Source organism: Astatotilapia calliptera, chromosome 14 (genome assembly GCF_964374335.1).
Source record: "Astatotilapia calliptera chromosome 14, fAstCal68.1, whole genome shotgun sequence".
Classification (NCBI taxonomy): domain Eukaryota; kingdom Metazoa; phylum Chordata; class Actinopteri; order Cichliformes; family Cichlidae; genus Astatotilapia; species Astatotilapia calliptera.
The window spans coordinates 22,290,431-22,305,819 of record NC_137435.1 but is presented as its reverse complement, the minus strand read 5'-3'; the positions used below and the strand labels follow the sequence as shown (position 1 = coordinate 22,305,819).

At 36.6% G+C, this 15,389-nt stretch overlaps 1 protein-coding gene across 1 annotated transcript; it reads right to left on the bottom strand.

Moving 5' to 3' along the window:
• Positions 1-12,105: 12,105 nt before the first annotated feature.
• Positions 12,106-14,779, bottom strand: LOC145420182 (uncharacterized). Its single transcript, XM_080289121.1, has 2 exons — positions 14,076-14,779; positions 12,106-13,133 (listed from the first exon to the last, which is right to left on the bottom strand). Exons 1-2 carry the CDS (start codon positions 14,777-14,779, stop codon positions 12,545-12,547), a joined length of 1,293 nt encoding a protein of 430 aa, XP_080145247.1. The 3' UTR covers positions 12,106-12,544.
• Positions 14,780-15,389: the final 610 nt, after the last annotated feature.

The window sequence follows — 15,389 nt, the reverse complement described above, 5'->3', positions numbered from 1 at the left end:
AGTCCAACTCATTTCAGAACGGTAATAGGTGAGAAAGAAATTCTTGAATTGTGAGCGTCAGGGGTGTCTGAAGATATTCGGGGACAAGCCTCATGTCTTAACTTTGCTTCGTTAAGGAGATATGACGATTCGAATATGCCTCTCATTACAGAAAGCCAGCGATGATTTTGAACAAGCTCTCCATTGACTTTGTATGGAGAGTTTTCTGACCTTGTGTTGGTCTGAGGAGATTTGCCAAAATTCTATAAATCCCACAACAATGATAGTGACATTTTCTGAAAGCCAGCAAAAATACCTACGTTTTGATGTATAATTTGTGGAAGTTGAGTGAAAATTGAGCAAGTAGCAAGAAGTTGTTCGGACATGAAGTGAAAATTGCAAAACCTTCAGTGACACACTGGAAGCCAAGAGCATAGCAACCATAACAACGCATGTATTTTGTGAAAAATCACAATTGTGCAACTCAAAACTTTAAGAGGCATAAAAGTAAAATGGTAAACGATTTGAAAAAGCTGAATCATACATGAATAGCCCAATAATTTGTGAACATTTTAAAGTTTGAATGGTTGTTCTAGGTGAAAGTATGAGGAAGTAGTTAAGTTTCAAAAACAAGCAAAATTTAGCAGAATTTTGGAAGTTTCCCATTCATTTCAATGGGACAAATTAAAGGAAAAAAGTGGAATATTTTAAAAAGTATAATAGCAAAAAATAGCAAAAGTCATAGCGATCATTAGCAGAAATAGCAGAATAGTTTAAAATTTGAACGGTGAAAATCGGCTGAAAATTGTGGAAGTAGTTAAGTGCCAAAAAGTGTACGGAAGCAACTGGAATAATAAAGTATAAAGAATAAAGAGAAACAGGAACTCAATAGTGTGGATGCTTAAAGCTGAAGCTGTATGCAAAAAGTAGCTGAAAAAGCTGAAAAGTTGCAGAAATTGTAAAAACTTTGCAGAAGCAAAAGAAGTTTGCTAAAATGGAATAACTTAGCAGAACTGCAATATCTTAGAGGAAACATAATACTTGGCAGAAATACAATAGCATAGCAGAATTTAGCAGAAATATTGTAACTTACCAGAAACATGATAACTTCTCAAAAATACAAGAATTTAGGAGAAATAGTATAAGATAACAGAAAGAATATATTTAGCCAAAAATACTTAAACATTACAGAAACACTATGATTTAGAAAAATAGTACAACAGAGCAGAAATATTGTGATTTACCAGAGACACTGTGATGAACTATGAATATTGTAATTTTAAATTAAGACTATGTTTTAGCACAAATATTATAATTTGGCAGAAATACTATAATTGAGCAGAAATACTATATTAAGCACAAATCCTATAAAAAGCAGAAATGGTATGATTAAGCATAAATACTACATTTAGTAGAAATACTTTGTTTTAGCACAAATCCCATAAAAAGCAGAAATACTGTACTATGATTTAGTAGAAAGACTATAATTAATCAGAAATACTAAATTTAGCAGAAATACTATATTAAGCACAAATCCTATGAAAAGCAGAAATAGTATATTAAGCACAAATCCTATAAAAGCAGAAATAGTATATTAAGCACAAATCCTATAAAAGCAGAAATAGTATATTAAGCACAATTCTTATAAAATAGCAGAAATAGTGTGATTAAGCATAAATACTACATTTAGCAGAAATACTATATTAAGCACAAATCTTATAAAAAGCAGAAATACTATATTAAGCACAAATCCTATAAAAGCAGAAATAGTATATTAAGCACAAATCTTATAAAATAGCAGAAATAGTGTGATTTAGCACAATAGTAATAAGTTAAACAGAAAAATTGGAAAAGCAAAATGGACAGCTAAAAAAATGCTGAACATGCTGAGGTTCCCTCAAATATACTTGTTAAATGACAAAAATCAGCAAAAAAATTTATGACTGCCACACAATTACAAATATGTACACATGAGGAAACATACATGCACAGAGAGACACACACACAAGATCCAATTCAGTCAACCAGTCTAAATATATTGAATTTGAATCTTACAATGGGATCATCCCATTAAAAGGCTTTCTCTCTCTCTCTCTCTCTCTGTCACACACACACACACACACAAACACACACACACACACACACACACACACACACACACACACACACACAGGGAGAGAGAAGTAAGTTTCTAGCTCAGCCTGGGAGCTGGTGAATTTGAATCCACCAATCAGAGAGGCTGTGCACTTTTCCCCACCAAAACAGGTGCATCTGTTTACACACGCAGCAGCACAGAGAGACACAGGATTTTTGCAGTCTATTTCTCATAGTGACGACTCCCCTCAAACAAATGACCGTAATTTCCTAACCGTAGGGGCTAGAACGGTCATTCTTACACCGTTTTGTTCAGAAGAGATGGGGGAATCTTCAAGTGTTGACAATTTAATATTAAAATATGAATTTTTAGAGATATATGACATGGATGACTTGTTGACTTAGAAGCCACGAATTCCCCAATATGCAAATTTGAATGCCTCAGGACACTTATTTGATTGGCTGGGAAACTGTGCAGGCCCTGATTTGAAAATTTGAATGTCTCAGTCCTCACAGAGGATTGGCTGCCTGGGGACCTGGCAGAAATATATAGAAATACTATTATTAAGCATAAATACTACATTTAGTAGAAATACTATGTTTTAGCACAAATATTATAAAAAGAAGAAAAACTATAATTTAGCAGAAATACTATGTTAAGCACAAATCCTATAAAAAGCAGAAATACTATAATTTAGAACAAATAGTATAAAAAGCAGAAATACTATAATTTAGCAGAAATACTATGTTAAGCACAAATCCTATAAAAAGCAGAAATACTATAATTTAGAACAAATAGTATAAAAAGCAGAAATACTATAATTTAGCAGTAATACTATGTTAAGCACAAATCCTATAAAAAGCAGAAATACTATAATTTAGCAGAAATACTATGTTAGGCACAAATCCTATAAAAGCAGAAATACTATAATTTAGCAGAAATACTATATTAGGCATAAATCCTATGAAAAGCAGAAATAGTATGATTTAGCAGAAATACTGTATTTAGCACAAGTACCGAAAAGTACCAGAAATACTATGATTTAGCAGAATAGTAATAACTTATTGAAACACAAATGCACAGAGGGACACACAAACACAGGCTCTAATCCAGTCAACCAGTCTAACTATATTCAATTTAAATCCTACAATGACATGCTGCCAAATAAGGGCAGGGTCCTCTCTCTTCCACTAAACACACACACACACACACACACACACACACACACACACACAGAGGGAGAGAGCTGCCGAATTTAAATCCACCAATCAGAGTGGCTGTTTACGTTTTCCCGCCAAAACAGGTGCATCTTTTTACACACGCAGCAGCACAGAGAGGCACAGGATTATTGCAGCCTATTTCTCATAGTGAGGACTCCCCTCAAACAAATGACCATAATTTCCTAACCGTAGGGGCTAGAGCGGTCATTCTTACACTGTTTTGTTCAGAAGAGATGGGGGAATCTTCCAGTGTTAACAATTTATCATTAAAATGTGAATTTTTAGAGATATATGACATGGATGACTTGTTGACTTAGAAGCCACGAATTCCCCAATATGCAAATATGAATGCCTGAGACCACATATATGATTGGCTGGCTGGGAAGCCGTGCAGGCCCTGATTTGTGGATTTGAATTCCTCAGCCCTCAGATATGATTGGCTGGCTTAGAAGCCATGAAGGCCCCAATATGCAAATTTGAATGCCTCAGGACACATATATGATTGGCTGGGAAGCCGTGCAGGCCCTGATTTGAAAATTTGAATTTCTCAGTCCTCACAGAGGATTGGCTGCCTGGGGACCTGGCAGAAATATATAGAAATGCTATGATTAAGCATGAATACTACATTTAGTAGAAATACTATGTTTTAGCACAAATAGTATAAAAAGCAGAAATATTGTAATTTAGCAGAAATACTATATTAGGCACAAATCTTATAAAATAGCAGAAATAGTATTATTTAGCACAATAGTAATAAGTTAAACAGAAAAATTGGAAAAGCAAAATGGACAGCTGAAAAAATGCTGAACATGCTGAGGGTCCCTCAAATATACTTGTTAAATGAAAAAATCAGCAAAAAAATGCACAGGGAGAGAGAAGTAAGTTTCTAGGTCAGCCTGGGAGCTGCTGAATTTGAATCCACCAATCAGAGAGCCTGTGTACTTTTTCCCGCCAAAACATGTGCCTCTTTTTACACACGCAGCACAGAGAGGCACAGGATTATTGCAGCCTATTTCTCATAGTGAGGACTCCCCTCAAACAAATGACCATAATTTCCAAACCGTAGGGGCTAGAGCGGTCATTCTTACACCGTTTTGTTCAGAAGAGATGGGGGAATCTTCCAGTGTTTACAATTTATCATTAAAATATGAATTATTAAAGATATTTGACTTGTAATGCACCATAACTGAGTAGAGCGAAGCAAAAACTGCCTTGACTTGCCCTCAAACAACGCTTTCTAACTCGAAATCTATTTGGAGTATCGATATCATTCTTTCACCGTAAGAGACAGCAGGCTTTGGTGAACAATCATGGAAATTTTCAGGTCTCTGTGGAAATCCAACAAAAAGTTATGACGAGAGAAAAAAGTGGTTCATTTCCACAGTTTGAAATCTGAAGAAATCTGAGCGAAGGACGAATTTCCTACCCTCAAACAAGTCCAACTCATTTCAGAACGGTAATAGGTGAGAAAGAAATTCTTGAATTGTGAGCGTCAGGGGTGTCTGAAGATATTCGGGGACAAGCCTCATGTCTTAACTTTGCTTCGTTAAGGAGATATGACGATTCGAATATGCCTCTCATTACAGAAATGCAGCGGTGATTTTGAACAAGCTCTCCATTTACTTTATATGGAGAGTTTTCTGACCTTGTGTTAGTCTGAGGAGATTTGCAAAAATTCTATAAATCCCACAACAATGATGGTGACATTTTCTGAAAGCCAGCAAAAATACCTACGTTTTGATGTATAATTTGTGGAAGTTGAGTGAAAATTGAGCAAGTAGCAGGAAGTTGTTCGGACATGAAGTGAAAATTGCAAAACCTTCAGTGGCACACTGGAAGCCAAGAGCATAGCAACCATAACAACACATGTATTTTGTGAAAAATCACAATTTTGCAACTCAAAACTTTAAGAGGCATAAAAGTAAAACAGTAGAAGATTTGAAAAAGCTGAATCATACCTGAATAGCCCAATAATTTGTGAACATTTTAAAATTTGAATGGTTGTTCTAGGTGAAAATATGAGGAAGTAGTTAAGTTTCAAAAACAAGCAAATTTTAGCAGAATTGCTGAAGTTTCCCATTCATTTCAATGGGACAAATTAAAGGAAAAAAGCTTAATATTTTAAAAAGTATAATAGTTAAAAATACCAAAAGTCATAGCGCACATTAGCAGAAGAAGCAGAATAGTTTAAAATTTGAACGGTGAAAATCGGCTGAAAATTGTGGAAGTAGTTAAGTGCCAAAAAGTGTACGGAAGCAACTAGAATAAAGTATAAAGAATAAAGAGAAACAGGAACTCAATAGTGTGGATGCTTAAAGCATCCACACAATAATAAAGAATAAAGAGAAACAGGAACTCAATAGTGTGGATGCTTAAAGCATCCACACAATAATAATAAAGAATAAAGAGAAACAGGAACTCAATAGTGTGGATGCTTAATGCATCCACACAATAAAGTATAAAGAATAAAGAGAAACAGGAACTCAATAGTGTGGATGCTTAAAGCATCCACACAACTAGAAAAATTTGCATTTCCTGCGAAAATGCAGTGTGGATGCTTAAAGCTGAAGCTGTATGCAAAAAGTAGCTGAAAAAGCTGAAAAGTTGCAGAAATTGTAAAAACTTTGCAGAAGCAAAAGAAGTTTGCTAAAATGGAATAACTTAGCAGAACTGCAATATCTTAGAGGAAACATAATACTTGGCAGAAATAGCATAGCAGAATTTAGCAGAAATATTGTAACTTACCAGAAACATGATAACTTCTCAAAAATACAAGAATTTAGGAGAAATAGTATAAGATAACAGAAAGAATATATTTAGCCAAAAATACTTAAACATTACAGAAACACTATGATTTAGAAAAATAGTACAACAGAGCAGAAATATTGTGATTTACCAGAGACACTGTGATGAACTATGAATATTGTAATTTTAAATTAAGACTATGTTTTAGCACAAATATTATAATTTGGCAGAAATACTATAATTTAGCACAAATACTATAAAAAGCAGAAATACTATAATTTAGCAGAAATACTTTATTAAGCACAAACCCTATAAAAAGCAGAAATACTGTACTATGATTTGGTAGAAAAAACTATAATTAATCAGAAATACTATATTTGGCAGAAATACGGTATTTGGCACAAATCTTATAAAATAGCAGAAATAGTATGATTTAGCACAATAGTAATAACTTAAACAGAAAAATTGGAAAAGCAAAAATGGACAGCTGAAAAAATGATGAACATGCTGAACGTCCCTCAACTATACTTGTTAAATGAAAAAAATCAGCAAAAAAATCTATAACAGCCACACAATCACAAATATGTACACATAAGAAAACACACATGCACAGAGAGACACACACACAAGATCCAATTCAGTCAACCAGTCTAAATATATTGAATTTGAATCTTAGAATGAGATCATCCCATTAAAAGCCTTTCTCTCTCTCTCTCTCTCTCTCTCTCTCTGTCACACACACACACACACACACACACACACACACACACAGGGAGAGAAAAGTGAGTTTCTAGGTCAGCCTGGGAGCTGCTGAATTTGAATCCACCAATCAGAGAGCCTGTGCACTCTTTCCCTCCAAAACAGGTGCATCCTTTTTACACACGCAGCACAGAGAGACACAGGATCATTGCAGTCTATTTCTCATAATGATGACTCCCCTCAAACAAATGACCATAATTTCCTAACCGTAGGAGCTAGAACAGTCATTCTTACACCGTTTTGTTCAGAAGAGATGGGGGAATCTTCAAGTGTTGACAATTTATCATTAAAATATGAATTTTTAGAGATATATGACACGGATGACTTGTTGACTTAGAAGCCACGAATTCCCCAATATGCAAATTTGAATGCCTGGAGCCCACATACATGATTGGCTGGCTGGGAAGCTGTGCAGGCCCTGATTTGTGGATTTGAATTCCTCAGCCCTCAGATATGATTGGCTGGCTTAGAAGCCATGAAGTCCCCAATATGCAAATTTGAATGCCTCAGGACACATATATGATTGGCTGGGAAACCGTGCAGGACCTGATTTGAAAATTTGAATGTCTAAGTCCTCACAGAGGATTGGCTGCCTGGGGACCTGGCAGAAATATATAGAAATAGTATGATTAAGCATAAATACTACATTTAGTAGAAATACTATGTTTTAGCACAAATACTATAAAAAGCAGAAATACTATAATTTAGCAGAAATACTATATTAAGCACAAATCCTATAAAAAGCAGAAATAGTATGATTAAGCATAAATACTACATTTAGTAGAAATACTATGTTTTAGCACAAATCCTATGAAAAGCAGAAATACTATAATTTAGCAGAAATACCATATCAAGCACAAATCATATAAAAAGCAGAAATACTATATTAAGCACAAATTCTATAAAAAGCAGAAATACTATATTAAGCACAAATCCTATTAAAAGCAGAAATACTATATTAAGCACAAATCTTATAAAATAGCAGAAACAGTATGATTTAGCACAATAGTAATAAGTTAAACAGAAAAATTGGAAAAGCAAAATGGACAGCTGAAAAAATGCTGAACATGCTGAGGGTCCCTCAAATATACTTGTTAAATGAAAAAATCAGCAAAAAAATGCACAGGGAGAGAGAAGTAAGTTTCTAGGTCAGCCTGGGAGCTGCTGAATTTGAATCCACCAATCAGAGAGCCTGTGTACTTTTTCCCGCCAAAACATGTGCATCTTTTTACACACGCAGCACAGAGAGGCACAGGATTATTGCAGCCTATTTCTCATAGTGAGGACTCCCCTCAAACAAATGACCATAATTTCCTAACCGTAGGGGCTAGAGCGGTCATTCTTACACCGTTTTGTTCAGAAGAGATGGGGGAATCTTCCAGTGTTAACAATTTATCATTAAAATGTGAATTTTTAGAGATATACGACATGGATGACTTGTTGACTTAGAAGCCACGAATTCCCCCAATATGCAAATTTGAATGCCTGAGGCCACATATATGATTGGCTGCCTGGGAAGCCGTGCAGGCCCTGATTTGTGGATTTGAATTCCTCAGCCCTCAGATATGATTGGCTGGCTTAGAAGCCATGAAGGCCCCAATATGCAAATTTGAATGCCTCAGGACACATATATGATTGGCTGGGAAACCGTGCAGGCCCTGATTTGAAAATTTGAATTTCTCAGTCCTCACAGAGGATTGGCTGCCTGGGGACCTGGCAGAAATATATAGAAATACTATGATTAAGCATAAATACTACATTTAGTAGAAATACTATGTTTTAGCACAAATACTATAAAAAGCAGAAATACTATAATTTAGCAGAAATACTATATTAAGCACAAATCCTATAAAAAGCAGAAATAGGATGATTAAGCATAAACACTACATTTAGTAGAAATACTATGTTTGAGCAAAAATCCTATAAAAAGCAGAAATACTATATTAGGCACAAATCCCATAAAAAGCAGAAATAGTATGATTAAGCATAAATACTACATTTAGTAGAAATACTATGTTTTAGCACAAATAGTATAAAAAGCAGAAATATTGTAATTTAGCAGAAATACTATATTAGGCACAAATCTTATAAAATAGCAGAAATAGTATGATTTAGCACAATAGTAATAAGTTAAACAGAAAAATTGGAAAAGCAAAATGGACAGCTGAAAAAATGCTGAACATGCTGAGGGTCCCTCAAATATACTTGTTAAATGAAAAAATCAGCAAAAAAATGCACAGGGAGAGAGAAGTAAGTTTCTAGGTCAGCCTGGGAGCTGCTGAATTTGAATCCACCAATCAGAGAGCCTGTGTACTTTTTCCCGCCAAAACATGTGCCTCTTTTTACACACGCAGCACAGAGAGGCACAGGATTATTGCAGCCTATTTCTCATAGTGAGGACTCCCCTCAAACAAATGACCATAATTTCCAAACCGTAGGGGCTAGAGCGGTCATTCTTACACCGTTTTGTTCAGAAGAGATGGGGGAATCTTCCAGTGTTTACAATTTATCATTAAAATATGAATTATTAAAGATATTTGACTTGTAATGCACCATAACTGAGTAGAGCGAAGCAAAAACTGCCTTGACTTGCCCTCAAACAACGCTTTCTAACTCGAAATCTATTTGGAGTATCGATATCATTCTTTCACCGTAAGAGACAGCGGGCTTTGGTGAACAATCATGGAAATTTTCAGGTCTCTGTGGAAATCCAACAAAAAGTTATGACGAGAGAAAAAAGTGGTTCATTTCCACAGTTTGAAATCTGAAGAAATCTGAGCGAAGGACGAATTTCCTACCCTCAAACAAGTCCAACTCATTTCAGAACGGTAATAGGTGAGAAAGAAATTCTTGAATTGTGAGCGTCAGGGGTGTCTGAAGATATTCGGGGACAAGCCTCATGTCTTAACTTTGCTTCGTTAAGGAGATATGACGATTCGAATATGCCTCTCATTACAGAAATCCAGCGGTGATTTTGAACAAGCTCTCCATTCACTTTATATGGAGAGTTTTCTGACCTTGTGTTAGTCTGAGGAGATTTGCAAAAATTCTATAAATCCCACAACAATGATGGTGACATTTTCTGAAAGCCAGCAAAAATACCTACGTTTTGATGTATAATTTGTGGAAGTTGAGTGAAAATTGAGCAAGTAGCAGGAAGTTGTTCGGACATGAAGTGAAAATTGCAAAACCTTCAGTGGCACACTGGAAGCCAAGAGCATAGCAACCATAACAACACATGTATTTTGTGAAAAATCACAATTTTGCAACTCAAAACTTTAAGAGGCATAAAAGTAAAACAGTAAAAGATTTGAAAAAGCTGAATCATACCTGAATAGCCAAATAATTTGTGAACATTTTAAAATTTGAATGGTTGTTCTAGGTGAAAATATGAGGAAGTAGTTAAGTTTCAAAAACAGGCAAAATTTAGCAGAATTGCAGAAGTTTCCCATTCATTTCAATGGGACAAATTAAAGGAAAAAAGCTTAATATTTTAAAAAGTATAATAGTTAAAAATAGCAAAAATCGTAGCAGGAATTAGCAAAAATAGCTGAATAGTTTAAAGTTTGACCGGTGAAAATAGCACAAAAATTGTGGAAGTAGTTAAACGGCGAAAAGTGTACGGAAGCAACTAGAATAAAGTATAAAGAACTAGAAAAATTTGCATTTCCTGCGAAAATGCAGTGTGGATGCTTAAAGCTGAAGCTGTATGCAAAAAGTAGCTGAAAAAGCTGAAAAGTTGCAGAAATTGTAAAAACTTTGCAGAAGCAAAAGAACTTTTCTAAAATGTAATAACTTAGCAGAACTGCAATCACTTAGAGGAAACTGTAAAGCTGAAGCTGTCTGCTGAAAATACTTGAAAATAGCTGAAGAAGCTGAAGAAATCAAAGTCAGTGTTTAAAAAGTTGTTGAAATTTTAATAACTTTGCAGAACAACATCAAGTTAGCAAAAATGTAATAACTTAGCAGAAATGCAATAACTTAGAAGAAACATAACAATTCAGCAGAAATGTTGTAATTTACCAGAAGCTACAACTTAGCAGAAATGTAATAATTTAGTCAAAAATTAATAACTTGGCAGAAATATTACAACTTACCAGAACTGCTATAATTTTGCAGAAATGTAATTATTAGGAAAAAAATGTATACAGATAACAGCTGAAAACGATGACGTAACCTCAAAGTTACTTGTTTAACTGTGAAAAATGACCAGAAACATTAGAAAAGAAAGAAAACCAATTCAATTCAATTTATATAGCACCAAATCACAACAAAAGTCACCTTAAGGCGCTTCATAGATACAGAGAAAAACCCAACAATCATATGACATATGACCCCCCCTATGAGCAAGCACTTTGGCGACAGTGGGAAGGAAAAACTCCCTATTAACAGGAAGAAACCTCCAGCAGAACCAGGCTCAGGGAGGGGCGGCCATCTGCTGCGACCGGTTGGGGTGAGAGAAGGAAGACAGGAATACCAGCCAGCAGATAAACTGATGTGAAACAAAACCAAGGTAAAATTGCAGAATTTACACAGTTGGTGAAAGGTAAAAATGGCAACAACAACCCCCAAACAAACAAACAAAAAAACAAAAACAAACAACATTTAGTTAATAAGTGCACAAGATGATTCGATGATAAATATGGTACCAATCTACAAAATACTGTCGAAATGAAGTCCACATTGTGATATATTTCAGGTGTGGAGAGTCACAGAGCTAAAACAATCGATGTGCATATTTAAAGAATCAAATAAAGAACATTGTTGTGGAATAAATTACAGTGAATAATAATCACTGCCCTGCGTTAGAGAGTGACTTATGATGATGTATTAATTGGCTTAACTTTACCTCTAACAGCTTTTCACATAGTGCTGTGACCAGGGTGAAATCCATCATAAAGTAACTGTAAACAGTAGAACCATTAGCATGAATGTTATGGTTCTACTCTGATCAAAACTCAAGTCAGCTGTGTGACCTGATATAAAATGATAAAGAGGAACACATATAAATGACCTTTATGAACTTTTCAAAATGACTTTATATGTCTGACCCATTATCTATATATATTAGAGCAGATGTGGAAAACCATTGTTAGACCTACTCTATACTAACACAAACAAAGTCAAAAATTCATTGCTAGTGTGACATGTGGTCCTTTTTGCCTTTGACCAATGATATGCTGGTTACTTGGACCAGTTTAGTATTTGCTGTCACAGAGGAATGTTAACCATAAATCCAAAAGACAAAACTGAAAAAACATGTTAATTGCAAACATGTTTTTGCTTAGTAAAAGGATTGAAATTACATGGAAACTGTCACCTTAAAGTCTCATTGTAAATATCATCACAAACAGATGTTTTCCACACGGTTAACAAAGCTCCACCACATCCAATCACTGCATATAAATCTAAAAGAAAACAACAACAAATAAAATGTAATTAACACAAGTGAAGTCTAAGGAGCTTGGAAAGAAAAGCGTCTGGACTTCTTTGAGTTCCTTGAAGACGTTTCACCTCTCATCCGAGAAGCTTCTTCAGTTCTAAGGGTCAATGGTGGAGAGTCCCAGATTTAAACCCAGTGGGAGTTTCCCCCCAAAGAGGGACAAAGAACCCCCTGATGATCCTCTACCTAATCACATGAGCCAAGGTGTGAAAGTGGGTGTGGGTCCCAATCAGCCAGGGTTTCGGGTGAGCTCATTGTGAAACCTGGCCCCACCCTATCATGTGATTTCCTGAGGTCAGGAAATCACCCACGCCCACTCCCAGGATGTGAGTGGACGTTACGGTGTCTGGAGAGGGAACTCAAAACTGGATTATAGATGGCAGACAGTTGGTGTCGTAAACCACCGCCTCTGTTCAAAGATGGTCGCTCACAGTGGACGTAAATGGCTTCTTTCACTCCTCCATCTGTCCAAAATGTGAACATTGGCATCCTCAAAGAGTGACCTTTGTCCTTTAGATGCAGATGAACTGCTGAGTCTTGTCCTGTGGAGGTGGCTCTTCTATGTTGTGCCATGCGCTGGTGAAGTGGCTGTTTGGTCTCTCCGATGTAGAAGTCTGGGCATTCCTCGCTGCACTGTACAGCGTACACCACATTGTTAAGTTTGTGTTTAGGAGTTTTGTCTTTCGGGTGAACCAGTTTCTGTCTGAGTGTGTTACTGGGTCTGAAGTACACTGGGATGTCGTATTTGGAGAAAACTCTCCTGAGTTTTTCTGATACACCGGCTACATAGGGGATGACAATGTTGTTGTGTCTGTCTTTCTTATCCTCCCTCGCTGGTGTCTGATGTTCTTTTCTGTGAAGCTGGAATGCAGGCACACTGGACGAGCTTGTTCTAAAAAATACAGAAAAAGGAACATTTTATTTGTGTTAAGGCCTAAAAACTACAAATAAGTTATACAATGAACAATATTGAAATACCTTATAGGTGCTGCAGGCCACATAACCAGAATCCAGAGCAATCTCACACTCCCATGATGGTGAGGAAAGACATGAGCTCTGCAGGGAGGTTTGAATGTCTCAGTTGGGACACTGAAGAACTCAGAAGACAGCAATACCTGCACAGAGAGACAGAGTAGAAAAAGCATAGATATGTAATCTATAATGTCAATTAAAACTCAAAAAGTGTCAACAAGTATAATCATTTGAGTGTGGAATTATTTATGCAATAAACAGGATTTTAATTAATTGAATTAAAAACACTGACATTTTTTATCAAAGATAAAGAATCATACCTCTCTCTGCTCTGAGGATCACTGAGCATCTCTGACAGGAAATACAGTTTCCTCAGTATGAGTCATCATTGATGGTCTCAGAGGTTGTAGTGTGGCAGCATGATGATGGTCTCCAGATCAGGCAGGAGGTCAGGTGATGGGTGTGTCATCTTCTCCATTGAAGACACACTGGTATGGCAGTTCATAACACAGCAGTCTCCTTGTGGCATGTGGTTATCTGTGCAGTCCAGCACTGATGGATCAGGTTTGGCTCAGCAGTTCATGAAGATGGTGTTAAGATGTTGTTGTTTCAGCTGAGGATGGTGAAGTTTGAAGGTTTTGCCACAAAGGAGACTGTGCCGTTTCTGAAAAAATATATCTAACAAAACAAGTGCTTTTAACACCACCCACCCAGCTCAGCCCCCAAGTGTCTATGTAATGCTGGTATGGGGTGTCGGTTACTAAGTCTAATTAGTACATGGGGGATGACAATGTTGTTGCATCTGTCTTTCTTATCCTCCCTCGCTGGTATCTGATGTTCTTTTCTGTGCATCTTTGCTGACTTTATAAACGCCCAATTAGGATAGCCACATGTTTTAAGTGCTTCATTTACATGTTTGTGTTCCTTCTTTTTCCCTTCAGGCTTAGAGGGAACATGTTCTGCCCGGGGGGGTGTCCTAATTACTCCAAGTTTGTGTTCCAGAGGGTGATGGGAGTCAAAGAGGAGGTACTGGTCCGTGTGTGTGGGCTTCCAATAAACTTCAATGTTGAGGTTGCCGTTCTCTTCAATGTGCACAGCACAGTCCAGGAAAAGCAAACAGTCGTCCTTTGTGTCTTCCCTGGTGAACTTGATGTTTTTATCCACGGCGTTAATGTGCGCAGTGAAGGATTCCACTTCTTGAGTTTTGATTTTGACCCAGGTGTCGTCTACATATCTGTACCAGTGGCTGGGTACTCTTCCTTTGAAAGAGCCAAGAGCCTTCCTTTCCACTTCCTCCATGCAAAGGTTGGCTACAATAGGTGACACAGGGGAGCCCATGGCACAGCCATGTTTTTGTCTGTAGAAACCCTCGTTGTATTTGAAATATGTAGTGGTAAGGCAGAGGTCTAACAGTGTGCAAATCTGATCGGGTGTGAAGTTGGTCCTGTCTTCCAAGGAGCTGTCTTCTTGTAGTCGTTTTCTGACAGTCTCCACGGCCTCTGTAGTGGGTATGCAAGTAAAGAGAGAGACTACATCAAAGGACACCATGAGAACCTTCACAGACATAACACAAGAGAAGACTTTTGATTTAATAACTAAGCTTAAAATAAATGTTACCTTTGAATATTTGTGGGAAAAATCTGATGCTACCCCAAGAATACAAAGCCACACTGGAAATGATGACAGGCTTGCAGCCCTCTGTCTTCCTGGATGAAGTGCCTGATCAGTAGCAGTGAGTTGACAGAAGTCAGTGTCTGTAAGAGTGGTCAAACACTGATACTCTGTCCACTTGCGTAGAGTCTAAGAAGCTGGAATGCAGGCACACTGGACGAGCTTGTTCTAAAAAATACAGAAAAAGGAACATTTTATTTGTCTGTACAAACCCTAAAAACTACAAATAAGTTATACAATGAACAATATTGAAATACCTTATAGGTGCTGTGGGCCACATAACCAGAATCCAGAGCAATCTCACACTCGCATGATGGTGAGGAAAGACATGAGCTCTGCAATGAGGTTTGAATGTCTCAGTTGGGACACTGAAGAACTCAGAAGACAGCAATACCTGCACAGAGAGACAGAGTAGAAAAAGCATAGATTTGTAATCCATAATGTCAATTAAAACTCAAAAAGTGTCAACAAGTATAATCATTTGAGTGTGGAATTATTTATGCAA

Excerpts from the sequence above, each read along its gene's own strand:
- LOC145420182 (XM_080289121.1), bottom strand. The coding sequence starts at position 14,779 with ATGTCTGTGAAGGTTCTCATGGTGTCCTTTGATGTAGTCTCTCTCTTT. Across the intron at positions 13,134-14,075 it reads CCTAATTGGGCGTTTATAAA|AACAAGCTCGTCCAGTGTGC; the intron begins GTCAGCAAAGAT and ends TGTATTTTTTAG.